The sequence below is a fragment of the Felis catus genome, chromosome E1 (genome assembly GCF_018350175.1).
Source record: "Felis catus isolate Fca126 chromosome E1, F.catus_Fca126_mat1.0, whole genome shotgun sequence".
Taxonomy (NCBI): Eukaryota; Metazoa; Chordata; class Mammalia; order Carnivora; family Felidae; genus Felis; species Felis catus.
Window position 1 is genome coordinate 7,821,892 of NC_058381.1, and position 20,137 is coordinate 7,842,028.

Consider the following 20,137-nt stretch of genomic DNA (forward strand, 5'->3'; position numbering starts at 1 on the left):
CTGTCAGCACAGAGCCCGGCCCGGGGCTCGAACCCCCGAACTGAGATCGTGAGCTGAGCCGAAGTCGGACGCTCAACTGACGGAGCCACCCAGGTGCCCCGAGTGTTCTCATTTTATAGATAAGACAACTGAGTTCCAGAGATGCTCAATACTATATCAGAGTCACAGAAATGCTTCATAACCAGTGTCTCGGCTTCCAGTCCAAGAGTTTGCTATACTACAGTCCATCCCTCCCTGATACACTTGATGAGGCACCAGCTGGTTGTCGTTAGGGAAGGCCATTCTCCCAACTTTGCCCTGCACATCACAGAGTACGCACTTTCCTTTTTTTTATTGAAAAAATTTTTGTTTAATGTTTAGTTTTGAGAGAGGGAGAAAGAGAGAGACAGCACGAGCCAGGAAACGGGCAGAGAGAGGGGGAGACACAAATCCGAAGCAGGCTCCAGGCTCCGAGCTGTCAGCACAGAGCCCGGTGTGGGGCTTGAACTCACGAACTGTGAGATCATGACCTGGGCCCGTCGGATGCTTCACCAACTGAGCCAGCCAGGTGCCCCGAGTATGCACCTTCTTCAGCATGTGAATGAACAGGAAACCCAGTAAAGGTTAGCTGTATCTGAATGGTCTGTCTTCCTTCTACAGCCTTCCCTTAGAATTACTCTTAGGTCTGGGTGTGGGAATACAAATCACACTCTCCCCACCGTGGGCGAGCCCTGGGGATGCCAGCCACAGAGCACCAGACTGTGTGTGCGGTGACGACGTGTCTGTGTGCATGAGTGTCCACTTTTTCTTTAAGTTCATCTGCTTTTTGAGAGAGAAAGCACGAGTTGGGGAGGGGCAGAGAGAGAGGGAAAGAGAGACAATCCCAAGCAGGCTCCGCACCCTCAGCCTGGGGCCCCATATGGGGCTCCGACCCACGAACTGTGAGACGGGGACCTGAACTGAGGCCGGACGCTTAACCGACTGAGCTGCCCAGGCACCTCGCATGTGTGTCCGCTTTGTGACCAGCCGCTGGGGGGCTCAGAAGCAGCCTCATCCCCACCTTGAACTGTCTCCCGTGAGAGTGGCGGATGGGCACAATGTCACCCAAGCCCAAGTGAGCCCAGGTTGGCTGTGTCACAGCCGGTTAAAACGAATCCAAGATGTTCCCCGGTGACAGCTGGGTATGAATTCATACTTCACAAGGCTGGTTCATTCGGGGTAAGAATTTCTGCTTTGTCTGCTGCTGGACTAGCAAGAGCTCTTGGATGAGTCTGTCACTTCTGCAGAAATCCTACACCCTCCGTTTCCTCCCATTTGCTTGCATTTCACAAACGGCCACATCATTTTGTCAAGACCGTGGAGCTACTTGGAAATTGGGCAGAGAGTTTTGCATAATCATTCATGTCAGGCCGGTGACACTCTGTGATTACATATAATGGTCTCTGAGGAGTCCTGATGCAGGGGAATGCTACCTGGTCGGCCTCGAAGCCAAGTCTTGTCACGCCCACTTCTTAGAGAGGGACACCGAAGGAAAAAGAGCCACATCTATACCCGGGCCCCTTGTGTAGACAGGCAGGGAAAGTGGGAAGCTCAGGGTTTCTTGGGTGAGCTGGTGTCAGGAAAGGAATTCGTAGTCTTGTCCAAAACGAACTTTCTCGAAAATCATTTCAGTTGGATTGATTTCTGAGCCTAGACACAAAGGCCAAAGTTCACTCAAATTTCACCAGGAGGGGAAAAAAAAAATTGGCTTTCACTTCAAGACACTTTATCTGTGACGATAAAGGCATGACCATTTTTTCAAGGGTGGAAGGATGTCAGTAACAGTAGCTAGGGTGGGACATAGGCTCCTAGGGGCTCATTGCTATTCTTTCTACTTTCCCGTGTATTTAAAATTGGCCACGTTAAAACTTTTTCTTTTCCAAAAAAACATATAACGTTTCTCTGGGGATGTGAGGATCGTTGCCACGTTTGACCACGCTGTTGAATTTCACATTGCGACAAGAATGCACAGTAGGGGATTCTAGAAAAGAAGCAAAATCTCTAACAAGGCCGTGAGATGAAAGGGCGGAGGCGTCGTGCACCCCTTTTCCGGGAAGAACCATGGAGGCGGAGAGTTCCCAGGGGGGGAGAGGGCTGTGTGGCGTGTCAGGGAAGATGGGCTTTATACATCTCCCAGGGGCACCTGGGTGGCTCAGTCTGTTAAGCGTCTCACTCTTGATTTCGGCTCCAGTCATTATCTCACAGTTCATGAGTTTGCGTCGGGGTCCGTACTGACAGTGCAGAGCCTGCTTGGGATTCTCTCGCTCCCTCTCTCTGCCTCTCTCTCTCTCTGTCTCTCTCTCTCTCTCTCTCTCAAAATAAATAAACAACTAACTTCAAAGAATAAATAGTCCCCTAGAGTTTCCCGGAAACTGCCTCAGTAACAGAGAGGCAAAATGGGTCATCTACGCCCTGGAGTGGCACAGAAGGTTATGGAAATGCCTCTCGGATCAGAAGAGGCGGGGACGTAAGGGGCTTCTTGGTAAATGCTGTGTAGCCAGATGCCATGAAGGGCATGAGTCCCCCCAAAACTTCAATGCAACTCCCACCACCTGAAATGACAGACATTAGTATTTCCAATGCTAAGGCAATGGGAATGAGAGAAACTGAGCTAAAGAAAAGACTTAATCCTTAATTCTCTCCCCGTCTTAATTTCTGTAACACCTCATCTATTCCCTCTGGTTTTAAGGCTTATTTATGAGTTGTCTTGCTGGCTTGTGTCTCGTGTGTGTTACACTTACCTCACCATAGACTGTAAATCCTCTGAGACCTGGGGATTACGTTGTATACTTTTAAAGGCTTCCCTGGCTCAGCTCAAGACCCACCTTTGCTGTTCAGTCTTCTCTGATGATTATGGTTTACGCCCTCCGTGTGTCTGACGTTTGTAATGTCTGTGTTTCAGTTAACGTATTGGGATGTTCTTGGCATTCGCTTTCTGCACCTCTTTGATATTTTATTACGACAGTATATTTCTAGGTTAATGAAATGACAGAGTAATAACGATCCCATGAGATGCTGTGGGAAGGAAAGCAGCAGATAGTCTCATGTCTCCAATGCTACTCCTGGTCTCGACCCTCTTCGTCCCTGCCCACCTTCATTAGAGGCGAGAGCAGCTTAATTTTTCAGCCCCCTCTTTCAGCTAGGAGGGGCCAGGAGGAACCAGTTGGTCAATGGGATGGAAGAAGTGGCTGGCTGAGGACTTCTGGAAAGGCTTTTTCTCTTCCCAGTAATGGAGACAAATACGGTTGGAAACACTTCTTTCCCCCTTCTTCCTGCCTAGGTTTGGATTCTGGATGTGATGCCTGGTGTTGGGGTAACTATTTGTGACTGTGAGGGGGGGAGCAGAAGGAAGGGCAGGGTCGTCGTCCCTGATGTCACTGAGGTGCTGAACGAATATCAGCAGCCACGTACCCCGAGGCTTCTTACGGTGTGACCCCAATCTCATGACAAAATGCTCAGGCTTTATTCAATGTGACAAATGGCCATGTGCGGAGTGAGGTTACATCATCTGCATTTAACGGGGACAAGTGGTAACCATATAAAGGAGTCTGGAAGAGCTAGGGGCAGGAAAACAATGAGGAAGCTGTTCCTTTAGGGGCTCGTGGGTGGCCCAGTCGGTTGAGCATCCGACTCTTGATTTCGGCTCGGGTGGTGATCCCATGGTTTGTGAGTTTGAGCCCCACGTTGGGCTCTGTGCTGACAGTACAGAGCCTGCTTGGGATTCTCTCTCCCTCTCTCTCTGCCTCTCTCCTGCTTGTGCTTGCTCGCTGTCTCGAAATAAATAAACAACAACAAGAAAGGACCTATTCCTTTCCTTGAGGTAAGCCACAAGGAGGACCAGGAACAGGGTGAGAGCAGAAAGGATAAACGTATGGGGAGGGACTTACGACATGTTGCAGTTGCAGAATTAACAAACGCGGGTAACTAGTTGGGCACGGAGTGGGAAGAAGAAAGGTGGAAATAGAAACCATTTGGAGGTTTCATCGGGTGCCCGGGTGGATGGTGCTACCATGACAGAATGACTTTCAAGAAGGAATGCAGGCTGTCTAATGCATCAGCCACAACCACATTCAGCCTCACGTCATGTGTATAATTCTCGGGCCCTTAGATGAGAGCATTGAATTGGCGTGGCTTGGACCACACACCCACCTTGACCAGGGATGACACCCGGTCATCCTGGATACTCAGTCCCACCAAGACTCTGTGCAGTGGAAGGAAAGATAGCAACCCAAAGGAAAAGCAGGACACTGTTAGAAGAGGGAAGGTTAATGCAGTTTGAGAAAAAGGTATTCATGTCCGTCATGCGTACCTAATCGTAAAATTCGAAAGGCTGATGGAAAGACGGAGCGCCCATGCAACAGGAAATTGTGGGAAGACTGGATTTCTGCATCCCTTATCTAGAGACCCCTAAGGTTGCACCTTTCTTCTGGTTTACTTCTTCCCAAAAGAAGTCTAGCTCCCCCCTTCCTCAAGAACAAATCCCGTCTATGGCATTAGCGGAATCACAATACGGTTGTGGAAATAATGAATGGCAGCAAGGTCAAGGCCAACAAGGTCAAGGCAAATGTCTCACTTTTAAGTGAGAAAAAAAATCAAGTGTCTGAGCTCTTCAAAAACTGATTTATTCCTGTCCTCCCTGGTAGGAACTGACCCTACGATGAGATGGCTGGATGTGCGGCATTTTGAGTGAAAAAGGAACGGTTTCGGGGGTTACGGGGACAGGTCAGCTGCCCCGAGAAACTTTTCCCAGCGTCTACACTGCAAAACCGGAAGCAGAAGCTTCAGATCAGATGGCTCAAGGCTCTTCACCAGCAACAGGAGTATTCTGGGATACTCTAGACTAAAGCAAAGGCTCTCCCTCTCCCCCTCCCACCGACCCCTTAACATTATTCAAACAAGAGTTGAAGGAAAGAGTAAGCAAATCAGAGCTGCTCCGTGTGAAAGCAAATGTGGGGGCTCGTAATATTGCCCTCAGTCCCCCTTGTTCCGCCTCTAGTTTTTGCTACACCGCCCAAAACTAATGACTTAAGGCAATGGCCATTCGTGGGGCCCCTGGGTGGCTCAGTCCGTTAAGGGTCTGACTCATGCTTTTGGCTCAGGTCATGATCTTGCTGTCCGTGGGTTGGAGCCCCACATTGGGCTCTGCACTGACTGTGCAGAGCCTGCTGGGGATTTCTCTCTCTCTCCCGCTCTCTCTCTGCTCCTCCCTCACTCACGTGCATGCTGTCTCTCTCTCAAAATAAGTAAGTAAACTTAAAAAAGAAAAAACAATGGCCATTCATTTAGCTGGCGTTTCAGGAAGTCATCAAGTTGCGTTGGGCTCAGCTAACCCGTCCTGTGCAGATCTCAGCGGGGGTCATTCCCGTGTCTGCCACCTGCCACCTATCAGCCAGGCAGAGCTACTTACAGGGTTTGGCTGGTTGAGATGACAACCACTGGGTCTCTCATCATCTCACAGACAGACGTGGGCTTCTCATGGCTTCCACGAGCCTCAGAAGGGCAAGCTCTAATGCACAACTGCTTGTCAAGCCTTCGCCTTCCTCACCATTGATGGCGTCCCTCTGGCCGAGGCAAGGCACATATCCAAATCAGATTCCAAGAGAGGAGAAAGAGTCTCCACTTCTTGGTGGAAGGATCTGTAGTGGTGGGCTGCAAGGGTATGAACACAGGGATGACGCACATGTAGAATGTGTGACGGTGTCTCAGTCTTCCATAGAAGGTAAACTCCGATGGGATTCCGTGGGTCCCAATTTGGAAACCCCTGGGCGAAGCCAACCTGATTTATCCATTCTCAGTCTGGACGGATGACTTCCAGCCAGCCTAACTAATACGAGGGGAGCCAGCTATGTCCAAATCTCCTATTTTCTGCAGGCTTCTGGGTGAATAGGTTAGCAAGAGTGACTCCATCACCCAGCTAAATAGACATTTATCTTGCCTCCCCAGCCTTAGCCATCTGCCCTAACACCACTTCTTCCTTTAAAATGCAGCATTAGCAGATAGAGACCCCTGTGCCATCCACAGACCTTGGAAAGACAGGCTGGCTTTCAGCGTAGCATGCTCTGCTAATGGTGAGGCAGTTCAAAGCCAGATAATTTAAAGCTCTTAGTTAACTCAAAGAATTCATTTGTCTTTTGATCCACCTTCCGCTCTGACAAATGCTCCCTTCCCTATCATATTCAAACACACACCCCCTTCAGAAGCCGGTAAACTCATCCCCTGCCAAGGAATGGATTTTCCCCATATTGCGCTATCTGAGTGATAAAAGGGTTTAATGTCCCAAGTTCGTTTTTCAGTAGCCAACTCAGAGACACCCGACACAGCAAAGCGCCTAAGCTCTTTCTCCAGTTATTAAACTGTTATCCCTAATTCCTTTGGAGACTCAACCTAGCAGCAATGATTCTGAGGGCACTTCCTATTAAATCGGCATTGTGCACACAGAGATAAAGCAGGCCAGCTCGACCCTGTTTACAAGGATGACAGAGAGCTCCTGTTGGCTGCTGGTGCCGTCAGCACTTTTTCCTCTCAGAAAGGTTGTGCAGGATGGTCCCTCACAGCTCCTGGCCCCGGCACATCCACCAACTTTGCAGACTTCCCTAAAACGCTTTCAGGGTGGGAGCTCAGAGCAGCACCATGGGGCAGTTTTCTGGCAGGCACGACAGGAGCATGTCACAAGCTCAACCCACCTCAGAGGGATGGAAGGTTCCAGACGCATCGACATAAAGCCAGAAGTCAATCGGCAAGAGGGTGAATTTGTGTTGCACGATACAGGAAAGGGGTCTCCAAGTTGTGCGCTCAGCTCCCGAGGCGGATATAAGGTGAAGCGTTGATGTATACAAACGATACGTTACAATTATTTATTTGTGTCTCAAAAAAAAAAAAAAAAAAAAAAAGACGGGGCGCCTGGGTGGCTCGGTCGGTTAAGCATCTGACTCTTGAATTCTGTCCAGGCCATGATCTCATGGTTCATAAGTCGGAGCCCCGTGTTGGGCTCTGCACTGACAGTGCGGAGCCCGCTTGGGATTTTCTCTCTCCCCGCCCCCCGTCTCTGTTCCTCCCCCACTTGTGCACTCGCTAATACATTTTTAAAAAGAAATTACATTTTTAAACTTTTCTCAAGCACCTGTATGCAGTCTCCATGTGAGCTGTCACACTGTCTCAGGGGACACACGGGTCCCCCACAGGAAGGGGTAGGAGACAGACCGAAGGAATGTCCTTCCTCACTGATATTTCACGCAGACTGTGACAGATCACAGTTTACGTGAGACCAGTAAAATTGATTTGACTACATGATTGATTTCACCTAAACCAATTCTTACAACATGGACCAGAGGCTTAAACGATATTCTTGCAAAGATACTAGAATTGACGATACAGTGATAACATAGCCTCACAGCAATAATGCCTCACAGACATGCAGTCCGTTCTCCCTGTGCTATTTGATCTCTCTGTCAGCTGCACTATGAGGGGAAAAAAAAAAAAAAAAAGAACGGGCTAATTAGATCTGACAAAAGTTTGAAATATGAATGCCCATCCACTATTGTCAATGACAAACCTCATCTAAAGAGCCTTGAAGTATGAGCTAATGATGTTTGGAACCCTTCAGGGTTAGAAAGACATTTTATTGCTTATTTCTTATTTATCCCAACCTTTTGTAATTTCTACTGTGTGTGTGTCTTTCAACATAAATGAAGATGCATATATTGGAGATGCACGGTAAGAATTTTTTTTAAGTTTATTTATTTATTTTGAGAGAGAGAGAGAGAGAGACAGAGGTGAGCAGGGGGAGGGGCGGAGAGAGAGAGAATCCCAAGCAGGCTCCACACTGTCAGTGCGGAGCCCGACGCGGGACTCAAACCCACAAACTGTGAGATCACGACCTGAGCCGAAATCAAGAGTCGGACGCTTAATCGACCGAGCCACCCAAGTTACAAGCTTGGAAGTTGCTAGAAGAACAGATCTTAAACGTTCTCATCACAGGAAAAAAATCTGTTCACTACGTATCATGGGGGGTGTTCACGTGGGGGTTAACCTAGGGGATGTGATCAACTCACAGTATATACAAATACCAAATCATCATGTGATAGACCTGAAACGAACATGATGCTATAGGCCGATTACGCCTCAGTAAAAAAATAAAAGCAGTGGTAATTATACCACCTTGGATACTTTTCTAACATTTAAACCTCATAATTACAAAAAAAAAAAGTGACAATAAGTTGGAAAGTCTGGTTTAAGAAGAAGGTAAAGAGGACGGGCAGTATTCGTGTAGTCTAGAGGAAGTCACCTATAGATTCATAGATTTTAAAACTCCCAACTTTGTATATTTCCCACTCACCATGGAGCCTCCAATTAAGAAAACCGAATTAAATTGGGTCATTGGAGCTATTTTACTTGCTGACTATTGTAGGTGTTTGCTTACAATGAGTCCTGTCCTCCCAAGTCCCCTAAAGACCACGGGAGACTTTTCAAGTATAAGGGAAGAGGGCATAGTCTCCTGATGACGATGATAACATGACCTTCACCACAGCCAATAGTCACAGTGATTCCTGAGTAGTGGTCCTCTTCAAAGAGCTTGATGTATATGACCTCACTCCTCACAATAACCCTTTGAGACCCAGTGGACAGATGCTAAGGGTGGCCCCATGATCCCCAACTCCTGGTGTTCATACCTTTGTGTGATCCCCGTCCCCACCTTTGAGCGGCAGCCAGGACCTGTGACTTACTCCTGATCAACGGAACACAGCAAAGGTGACGTGATCATGCGACACAGTAGTGCCTGACTTGCCAGAGCCTCTCTCTCCCTGGCTGGTTTTGAGAAAGCAAGAAGCCACACGGGGGCCAAGAGTGGCCTCTGGTCAATAACCGACAAGCACATGAAGCCGTCGGTCCCACAGTCACAAGGAAATACATTTTGCAGGCACCTGCATCGAGCTGGAAGTGGATCCTTCCCCAGTCGAGTGTCAGATGAGATCTCAACCCCAGCGGACGCTTGGCCTTCAGTCTCGTAGAGGACCCAGCTGAGCGGTGCCCAGATCCTGACCCACGGAAGCCGCGAGAGAATAAATATGTGTTGTTTTAAGCCATGATGTGTAGAGCAGTACTGTTACTCAGCAAAAGATAACTACCAGAGGTATGTGCACCCGTATCCCTGTTTCACAGGGGGAAGATTAAATAAATCGCCCGAGTTCCACAGCTAGTAAGAGGTAGGGCTGAGGTGAACACCCAGGATGTCTGGTTCTGGAAGGCTGGCCTTTACCACTCTACTTACTGCCTCTGCTAATACTGTACTGAGTAGTCCATCGGTCATCTCCTTAGGGTGCAGACCCCTCTCCTGAGGCCGCAGCCCCCCCCCCCACCCCTTGCAATTCCATTGCCAAGTCCGAGGCATGGAATTCATGCCTCGCACAAAGGAAAGAGTACGGACCAATGAGTCCCAGACGTTCCTCCCATGGCTTCTGGGCAGGAGCAAAGCTTACCAGCAGGCCAAAGGCTCCAGCTGTCTGGGGCTCTGAATGAGCTCTGCCAGTAACTCAAGCTTCCCCGCACAAAAGGAGGAACATGAGTCTGTGGGTGTCACGGAAAGAATCTTGGCACGAAAGTCAGCGCACTTAGGCTCTGACCTCGGCGCTGCCGACCGGGAGGCCGTGGGAACCTGAGGTGGTCACGTAGCATCTCGGGGCCTCTGTCTTCTCATTCCGGGAGGAGGGGTTTTGATCGGATGATTCTCAACGGCTCCAAAAAATTCACCTAATTCTAGGGTACTGTCTTGCTAGGGTATTCTAGGGTACTGTCATTCTAGGGTACTGAACGCCTTCCCCTTCCCTCCGGAACTGAAAGGGCCCTCTTCGTTTCGGCCACCTAAGTTTTGAAAGCCAGGTGACACGTTTCTAATGGAGAATAAGCAGGAGAAAAAAGAAAGAAAGAAACAAAGGAACCCCCCCCCCCCCCCGGGGTCAGAGACACAAGGAAGGACGGAATTCACAGCCAAAAAGGAAGAAATTCCCACCCAGAGCTGTTGGGAGCCCTGAGCCTCTAGCCTGGCCGTTTCTGCCCATCGCCCGTGCCCAGCCGCCAGGGCTCCCGTGTCCACACATTCCCTTGCAGATTGAGTCCCAGCCTGCATATGACAGCCTCATTTTTCACCGACCGCATGCAGTGAATGCTGAACTGTAATCTCTTTTTGCATGCCTCGGTTCCAGATTCATAACTGGAGGAGCCGACCCCGTTGTGTGTGAGCGACCGCTTGTTGGCCACCCCGCCGAGCCGAGCCAGGCGGCCCCGCAATCCTGTGGCTTTCTCCCCGCGTCACACTTTGTCAAAAGGCATCACGAGCTTCACAAAGAAACGGCCCCTGGCAACTCCCCGTTTTCCAATCCTTTTACTATCTAATTGTTCCTCTTCTTCAAGGCTTGGCCATCCTCAGAATAGGCCAGGGTCCCCGCCTGGGCTGTCTCCACTTTCAATCAGAATGCGCTACAAAAGAGAGAGAGGCCCTTCCCACAGCCCTGGGCTGGGCGGTGTTTGCCCTCATTGTCCCAGGTTCTACTTTCTATACCCCGGGCTGCCTCCAACAGGACGTCCTACCCTTCCTCCAAGCGGCCAGTCCCTTCCAGCGCTAGGAAAACGTGATCCCATGAGGTAGATGGGCCCTTCGAGAACTCTCCGCTGGCTTCCCATTGCACTTAGAATGACGCCCGCCTCCTTGCCACGAACCTGGGGCCCTGCCTGCCTCCCCCACGTCACCCCCAGCGGACCTCCAGCCTGGGCGCACACCATTTCTCTTTGCGCGAATGTTCTTTGCCCAGATCCTTCCACGGCTGCTTCCTGCTTGACATTAGCCGAGGCAATGGAGGGCGGCAATGTCACCCCGATGCTGTCACGGTCAGTGTTGGGTGTGCATGTGGCTGGATTCTAGACACAGCATCTGTGGCCCCACCTGAGGCTTCTGACGGCTGGAGCCCACTCTGCCCAGAGGCAGGTACGACTGGCCCTGCCAGTGACTCGATGGCCCCGGGAGCGGCCACTCATTCGTTCCCAGCACCTTCGATGCACAGCTGAGATAACTCTGAGGCACGGGTGTACATTGGGTCCCCAGGTGCCCGCACGGTCACTTGTCTGGCACGACACCCGTTACTGGTTCCCTACTCTGTCTCATTTCCGCCTCTCCTCTGCTGGTCTTTTCTGGAATGACCTCTCCAGTCAACTGCTTGCACTCCCATCCTGGTCTCGGAGCCTGGTTAGGACATCCATCCAGGTGAAATGACATTCCCTAATCTGTCCCTATTACCTTTTCCTTTTTTAGAGTTTTTTTTTTTAAGTTTATTTATTTTTGAGAGACAGAGAGACAGACAGAGAGAGAATGAGTGGAGGAAGGGCAGAGAGAGAGAGAGAGAGAGAGAGAGAGAGACAGAGGATCTGAAGCAGGCTATGTGCTGACAGCAGAAAGCCTGATGTGGGGCTTGAACTCACGAACCGTGAGGTAACGATCTGACCTAAAGTCAGATGTTTAAGCAACAGAGCCACCCGGGCACCCCCCCCCACCCCCCGCCACCATGACCTTTTTCTATTTTCTTTACGGCTCCTGATCTCTGATTTTTTTGTTTATCTAGCCACTCACTCTTTTTTGTTTTTAATGTGTATTTATTTATTTTGAGAGAGGAGAGCACAAGCAGGGGGAGGGGCAGAGAGAGAAGAGAGACAGAATCCCAAGCAGGCTCCACGCTGTCAGTGCAGAGCCGACGTGGGGCTCAATCCCACGAACTGAGTCGACATCAGGAGTCAGGTGCTTAACTGACCGAGCGACCCAGGCGCCCCTCATTTGCTCTTTTTTTATTGACTCTCTTCGCTACAGAGAGAACGTAAGCTCCACGAGAGGAGAGGGATTCTTTGTTTGTCCCCAGCGTCTGACCGACGCCTGACCCAAAGTAGGTGCTCAATAAATATCTGCTGAGAGACGAGTGAGCTCACAGCTGATTCTGAACTGCTTCTTCGTCTGTTCATGGGATTTCCCACTGAGGGCTAGGGTAGCCTACGAAGCCGCCCCACATTTCTGACACCCCCGCTGAAAACAAAAAAAACAACAACGTCAAGCCCATGGAGAGGGGGAAATAAGGAAAGTTCTTTCCCAAGCATCAGAGGTCACTGTCCTATCACTGAGGCACCCAGAGCTCACCATCTCTTCTGGTCACCCAGTCCTGCAGGTTAAGACCCGACCAGAAAGGACAGTTGGATGGTGTGATAAAAATGGACTCGGTCTTTACGCTCTTGGGACGATATAACTGTCGGAATGCTCGACTCCTGCCTTGAACTGAGGCGGTTTATTCCTGCCACGTGAAAAGCGCGTTTTGTCCCAGGTGGCCATCCCTTGTCCTGCGGGAGGTTCTCCGCGGTTAACTGGGTCTTGGGTCTCATTCCACTGAGGAGTGAGCTTGCTTGTCAGGTGGCTGTGCCATCGGGGCTTCCAAGGGACCCTCTCTGTTCTGAATGCCGGCATCACACCGCGTGTGGCCTTGTGTGCGTCCGTCCCCCGTGGAGGTGGAGTGTGTCTCAGGGTCGTGTGTTGCTCGTGCCCATTTCTTACCCTTATCCCTTATGCCTGGTGCGTCCGTCTGACTTCCCCAGATCCGGGGCGCCAAAGACCATCTCTGCTTGTTCACCACTGGGCTTCTGGTGTTTACTATAATTACTATCCACTGTGGACTCTTAGTAAATACACACTGGGTGAATGAATGAATCAACAAATGAATGAATTAGAGTTTTTCCAGAGGAAGGACCACTAAAACCCATTGAAAGAGTCTCTAAAGCTCATTGACATGGAGTAGAATCTTCAGGAGCCCTGGATGAAGAAGGAGGCAGTGACAATGAATGGCCCACTAAGAAAATATCACGGGGTCAAAGGACAGCCGGTGAAGGGCTTTAAAGGAAAATTTGGGGTTGCCCATGTGTGATTCTGCACAGGCACCCGTGGCTTAGCTATAAACAGATGGGCTAATTTCCAGAAAATTCCACCACTAATAGGCTATCGCCAGAGCCGGGTGCTAAAACTCTTTTCTGATCATGAGGGGCATGCCCAGGATCCTCTCTTAAAATACCCAGTGACTAAGGAGACCGGAGGCAACACAAACTGCCCAAAGAGTTGAACAAGATGATGTATGAGGAGGCGTTCTACAAAGCGTAAATCTCTTTACCCACAGTGTGTTTTTATGATGATGATAAATACCACCGCTAAGTGTATTCGGTGGATAATTAGTCCCAGACGGTGCCCCATTGGAAAAAAAAAAAAAAAAAAAATATATATATATATATATATATATATATATATATATATATATGTGTGTGGTCAGAAAGCCAGAATGAAATCCACTCAAAATGTAAGTCAGATCATGCTACGACCCTTCTCAAAAGCCTCCGGAGACTTCTGTCCCGCTCAGAGGCAAACTCAAACTCCTTGCCACGGCCCCCAAATCAGACAGGGGACGTCTTCCATGGGGACCTCGATCAGGTCAGTCCTAGAGTTGCTTTCCTGTTATTACGTCCTTCGTGTAAAATTCTAAAATCCACATGGAAAGATGCTTAACATCACGAATCGCCGAAGAAAAGCAAATCAAAGCGACAAGGAGATAGCACCTCACACCCACTGAGATGGCTATTACTAACGTAAACGGAAAATAACACATGTCGGCCATGACCCGGAGAGATTGGGACCCTCGCGCACCGTCGACAGGAAGGTAAGACGGTCCCGCCACTACGGAAAATAGTATGGTGGCTCCTCAAAGGTGAAAAATAGAACTTCTGAATGATTTGGCAATCCCACTTCTGGGTAGACATATACCCAAAAGAATTTAAAAACGGGGAGTCAAACAGGTGTCTGCACTCTGATGTTCACTACAGCATTATTCGCAGCGGACAAGATGTGGAAATGACCTGAATGTCTGCCAACAAATGAATGGAAAAAGGCAATGCGGTATAGACATATGATGGAATGGCGGCCAGCCTCAGACAGGCGGACAGTTCTGATGCACGCTACAATCTGGATGAATCCTGGGGACACCGTGCGGAGTGAAATCAGTCGGTCACGATGTCACTTCTGCGACGTGACCAGATTAGTCAGATCCATAGAGACAGAAAGTGGGAGGGTGGGCACCAGGGCCTTGGGGAGAGAGGGTGGGGAGTCAGCGTTTAAGAGACAGAGCTTTGGTTTGGAAAATGAAAGGAAGTTCTAGGGATGGGTGGTGCTGACTGCTGCACGATCATGTGAAGGCACTTAATGCTACAGAACTGTACTCTTTTGTTTTCTGGAAGTTTATCTATTTTTGAGGGGGAGGGGAGGGGCAGAGAGACAGAGGCAGAGAAAGAATCCCAAGCAGGCTCCACACTCAGTGCAGAGCCCGACGAGGGGTTCCATCCCAGAATCCGTGAGATCATGACCTCAGCCGAACTCAAAAGTTGGACACTCAACCAACCGAGTCACGCAGGCACCCTCCAGAACTGTGCTCTTGGAAAGGGTTAAAATGGGAGCGCCTGGGTGGCTTGGTCGGTTGAGCATCTGACTCTTGATTTGGGCTCAGGTCACGATCTCACAGGTCATGGGATGGAGCCCCGTGTCGGGCTCTGCACTGAACGTGGAGCCTGCTTGGGATTCCCTCTCTCCCACCCTCTCTGCCCCTCCCCTCGCTTGCATTCTCTCAAAAATAAATATTTTAAAAAAGGGTCGAAATGGGAAATTTTACATTATGTGTATTTTTTTATTTAAAAACAATTTTTTTTAACGTTTATTTATTTTTGAGACAGAGAGAGACAGAGCATGAACGGGGGAGGGTCAGAGAGAGGAAGACACAGAATCTGAAACAGGCTCCAGGCTCTGAGCTGTCAGCCAAGAGCCCAACGCGGGGCTCGAACTCACGGACCGCGAGATCGTGACCTGAGTTGAAGTTGGATGCTTAACCGACTGAGCCACCCAGGCGCCCCTACATTACGTATATTTTAACACAATTTACAGAAAAGAAAGAACAAGAAAACCCACATGGGTTTCCCCTCACTTCCCTCAGCCTCTGAACATCGAACATCATCCGTCCAAAATGGCGCACCTGACCACACCGCTCACAAAGCACCTCCAATCACTCCCCACCCTGTTACCTTGCTCTCTTTCTCCTCCTAGGCCCCATCCGTGCCTGACCCATTATTACTCACATCAGTATTGGATTCTGTCTCCCATGTAAGTGCCACAGGGCAAGGCCTATGTTTGGTTCACTGCCATTTCCCCAACAGCTGGAGAGCAACGGACACCCGTAAATATCTATAGAAGAGAGGCATGAGATGCCTCTTTCTAGATGAGGACACTGGAAAAGTGAAGTAACATACATGGTCACACATGAAATAAACGCAAAAACCAGGCCTGGGCCCCAGCCCCAAGCCTGCACCTTCTCCCAACCATACTGTGTTGTTGTTGATGGTGACATTCATTCCGGTGTCCCACCTTTTCTCCCTTGAGCGAAATCTCCCCCCAGTTCAAAATCAAGTTGCCTGGCAGCCAAAAATACACGGATGCATTCATCCACTCAATGTGTACGTGTCAGGCACTGTGCTAGGCGTCAGGATACGGCTGAGGAGAGGAGAACACAGTTCGGGAAGGTCAGAGCCGCACAGGCCAGACCCATGGTGGTGAGGACTACCCTTGCCTTGGGGACACAGACCCCGGAGTTCAAGAAATCCTTAGCCAGGTGACAGGAGAAATGGACGCAAGAAGAAGGAAAGGGGGACAGCACGTAATTTGTTATGAATGAAGCTTAAGGAGCAACAGGGAAGCCAAGAAATGAGGGTGACAGTATTTTGATGGATTATTGTCTGAGCAGCTAACTTTCCTTCCCTTTGCTTTCGCTTCTAGTCCTTCCCTCTTCCCTGGAGGCGATTTGCCATAGCTTGGATTCGCAGATCAGATGGGCGTGAGTTCCATTCGTGGCTCTGGGACTCAGTTTCCACCTCTATACAACGGGAATATTGTAATACCGCCCTCACAGGATTATGAGAATTAACAGGAAAAACACGGGGAAAGGTCACTACCCAGTACTTGGTACACAGTAAGCACTTAATACATGCTGGCTTTGTTCTTATCTCGCACTGAATGCTGCACATATCTTTGTAACACATTCTTTAGCCCTTCAGAGTATTTAGGGGGTGATTTTTTTAATAGAAAAAAAAATCTCAAGGAGTTTGTAGAACATTATCTGGAAGTCGACAACAGGTATACAGAATTGAAGGAATCTTCTAGAAACAACTGATTTGTTCAATCTGGCGGAATTTAAAGGTCTTGGGAGGAAACCACTGGGGTGTGGTCAGCATGACTGACTTCCCAAGTCTGTGCCCAGTAACCTTATGACAGCAGCTTGAAATTGGCCACGAGCAGAGAATCAACACCATAATAATCAGCAAATACCACAACTCTGGGCTTTTTTTTTTTTTTAACTTTTTCTCGAAAACTGGCTTATCAGTACCTCGCTGGAACTACAGCACAGGCTTTTCCAAAGTTTTGGAGGTCAGGTTTTTCCAAAATGATTGACCAGGCTCAACCTGGCGGTCCGATCCCATGTGGATGCGACCTGTGTTTACACTGAGGATATTACAACCTAAGACGCATGTGCCAAACATGTCTCAGGAGACAGACCAACAACCCTCGGGGCCGCTAAGGGAGGAAGCGATGGGTACACCTACCTCCGTCTTGGGTGGGCACAGAGAAGGCTTCTCAGAAGCAGCAGTATCTACATTAAGTCCTAAAGGACAAGAGGTTAGGACATCGCAGGAGCAGGGAGAACGGCCCAGGCAAGTACGTGTTGTGCGAAAGGGGAGAGGCGAGTGGAACCGAGCGTGCTTAGGCAAGCAAAAGTCACTTCGGCACAGAGTATGGGAGGGAAAGCGTGAGCAGGGCCAGACGGGCAGGACTGACTGTGCTGGGGTTTTCTCCTCCGCGTCATCAGGAGCCACTGGAGAGTTCGAACAGGGAGGGGGTATGACCAGAACTGCCTTTGAAAGCTCTCTGGCTGCAGTATAAGGTTCAGAAAATGTTGGTAGAGGAAGTGCCTGGGCAGCTCAGTCGGTTGAGTGCGCGACTCTTGATTTTGGCCCAGGTCGCGATCCCAGGGTCGTGGCATCGAGCCCCGCATCGGGGTCCACGCTGACAGCGTGGAGCCTGTGTCAGAGTCTCTCTCTCCCTCTCTCTCTCCTTCTGCCCCTCCTCCTCCATTCTTTCTCTCTCTCAAAGATAAAAAGAAAATGTCAGGTGGAGGACTGGCCAAGAGAGGCCGTGGAGAACTGCGGGGAGGAAGCGAGGGGAGTGGTCCAGGTGAGGGAGGAGGAGGGCCTCCGGGCACAGGGTAAGGCAGCTCGGGAAGGAAGGAGGGACGCATCTGAGCGCATTTTTGGTGCGGACCCTCATGACCGCAGGTGTGGCTGAAGAATTTTCGGAGAAGGCAGAGAAGCAATGCAAGTAAGGACGGGAACAGATGTGTGTGGCAGCCGTGCCCACGGCTGCATCCTTCACGGCAGCGAAAGGTGGAAACGACCCAAGCGTCCGTCACCGGAAAAACGGAGACACACAATACTCTGTATGCATGCAACGGAATATTCCTCAGCTGTAAAAAGGAAGGAAATTCTGCCATAGGCGACAACACGGAAGAGCCCTGAGGACATTGCGCTGAGTGAAATAAGCCAGTCATAAAGGCACAGATGCTGCGTGATTCCATGGATGCGAGGCGTAGACAGTAGGTAGATTGATAGAGCCAGAAAGTAGCAAGGAGGCTCCCAGGGGCTGGGGGGATGTGGAGTGCGGAGTTAGCATTTAAGGGGGACGGAGCTTCAGCTTGGGGTGACGAAAACATTCCTGGGGATGGACAGGAGCGATGGTCACCCCACGATGTGAATGTGCTTAACGTCGCCAAAGTGCACACATAAAACTGGCGTTTTATGTTACGTATCTTTTAGCACAATTAAAAAAAAAAAATCGAGGGGAGCGAAGGGTCCAGCCCAGCCTTCGGGCTTGCGGGCTGTAGAAGAGAGCGGTGTTCCTGATGGGCCACAAGCCTCCTGACTACCCCTGCCCCGTCCGTTCAGACACCAGCCATAATGATTCTTTCCAGCAAACCGCCAGCTCGTCTGACGGAATGAACTCCACGGACAGATTGTTTGAGCAGCTGTCAGGACCCAGGGGGGTGGGGGGGGGGGCAGGGCGCTAGCTGGGGAGGGCCATGAGGAAACTTTCAGAGGTCATATCTTTCGGAGGTGTTATATCTTGATAAGGGTCTGAGCCATATAATTATATTTTTACAGCTCACCAAACCTTGCCCTAGATCTATTCCCTTCTCTGCACATCAGTTTGACTTCTTGTTCTCGTTAAAGGTGGACGTGCAGGTTGAGAAATTAGAGATGAGATGTGCTAATGTCTGCAACTCACTTTGAAAGGACTTTCAAAATAAGATGAATCAACGTAAACGGAAGGATCTGGGAGGAGACAAAAAGGGCAAACCGTTGGCAACCGTGGGATCTAAGTGGTCGGTACCTGGGGCACCTACAATTCTTTCCATTTTTCTGTATGTTTAAAAACTCTCATGTAAAATGTTGAGAGGAACACAATTACAGTTTTTAAAAAATGTGTTTTTTTTTAAATCAGTCAATTCTTATAGCACATTGCACAACCAGACAGGTTGTTAGAACTCTATGGCCATTGAGTAGCACCTAGAATAGTGGATTTTTTCCCCCATTTTGAGAGAGAGAGAGAGAGAGAGCATGAGCAGGGGAGAAGGGCAAAAAGAGAGAGAGAGAGACTCTTAAGCAGTCTCCACCCTTAGCACGGAGCCCCACATGGGGCTTGATCCCATGACTCTGAGATCATGAGCTGAGCTGAAATCAAGAGTTGGGTGTTCAACCGACTGAGCCATCCAGCTGCCCCTAGAATAGTGGTTCTTAAGCTGTGTTCCCTAGAAATGTTTTAGGGACTTCCTCTCCTTCAGGAAAAACAGCCTTCTTCACTATGTTTTATATGTTGTGGATTCTGTGTAAGATTTTTGTCTTTTTTAAAGTTTTCATTATTTATTTACTTATTTATTTAGTGTATTTATTTTGAGACAGAGAGAAGAGAGTGTGTGTGTGTGAGCAGGGAAGGGGCAGAGAGGGAGAGAGAGAAAATCCCAAGCAGGCTCTGCACTGTCAGCACAGAGCCCAACGTGGGGCTCAATCCCATGAGCGGTGAGATCACGATCTGAGCCGAAACCAAGAGTTAGACGCTTAACTCACTGAGCCACCCAGGTGCCCCCATTTTCACTACTTAAAAATGTCAACGCATCTCAATACTAACTCATCCGCGTTTGGGACTAGCCAGCCTTTGCTGTGCAAGCCTGTTCCTTACGTTGCTGTACCTGGGCATCCTTGGTGTTCAGGCACTAACCGGCCAGCAACACCCCACCCTACCATCGTAACAACGCTAAAACACCCCTGGTACATTTCCCTCTTGGCCCTCGTCCCACTGACTCACCCCTATCTCTTTGGAGATAGTGCCAAATCTAAGAAACCAAGGTCCACGGGTCTGCCCTCAAGTGGAGAACATTTTCCCACCATTGCACCTTGCCTGCGACGCTCCTTGAGTGTTAACCATGTTACTTAGAACACTGAGACGCTGGTTTCTACCTTCCGCGTTCTCTCCTTAAAAAGAAACGTTCACCCTCCCTCTTTGCAGACCTGACCTGGTGCTCTCTCCTTGGAAACGGATGGCTCCAGATGCTTCCCGGATACTCTCGCATCTTGACTTCAGAAAGAGAATGGCTGCCATGACGTTTGTACATCTGGTCTACATGGCAATCCTGCTTAGCGTTATGAACGATTAAGTTGGCTTTCAGGCAGGCATCTAAAAGCAAAAAATGAAGAAAGACCACAGTGTTTAAAATGCAGGATGAAACCCAAGCAGCGCGCCAAATGTTAAGGGACCCCATCGGCTTAGACTTTTGTCTCACACCCTTCGCTGGGGCGGTGGCCTCGGGAAAGGGCATCGGTCAGGGGGTGGCTCCACGTACCCCCGACAAACTCCTTCCACATTGTTTTCTTACACGAGTGTGCAAACGGAAAAGGAACGGAAAGC

At 49.6% G+C, this 20,137-nt stretch overlaps 1 protein-coding gene across 23 annotated transcripts in view; it reads right to left on the minus strand.

Moving 5' to 3' along the window:
- Positions 1-20,137, minus strand: part of LOC123381925 — a 234,598-nt gene that overhangs the window by 153,486 nt on the left and 60,975 nt on the right. For 14 of the 23 annotated variants that reach the window (XM_045044611.1, XM_045044612.1, XM_045044602.1 and 11 more), the window contains 2 exons: positions 19,746-19,906; positions 16,179-18,507 (listed from right to left, as the gene is read on the minus strand). In XM_045044611.1, coding sequence (XP_044900546.1) covers positions 16,800-17,888 — 1,089 coding nt within the window. In that variant the 5' untranslated portion in view covers positions 17,889-18,507; positions 19,746-19,906 and the 3' untranslated portion in view covers positions 16,179-16,799. Of the gene's footprint in view, positions 1-16,178; positions 18,508-19,740; positions 19,907-20,137 lie in introns of those variants that run through there. The other 9 variants (XM_045044615.1, XR_006589527.1, XR_006589524.1 and 6 more) reach the window with 2 other exon arrangements.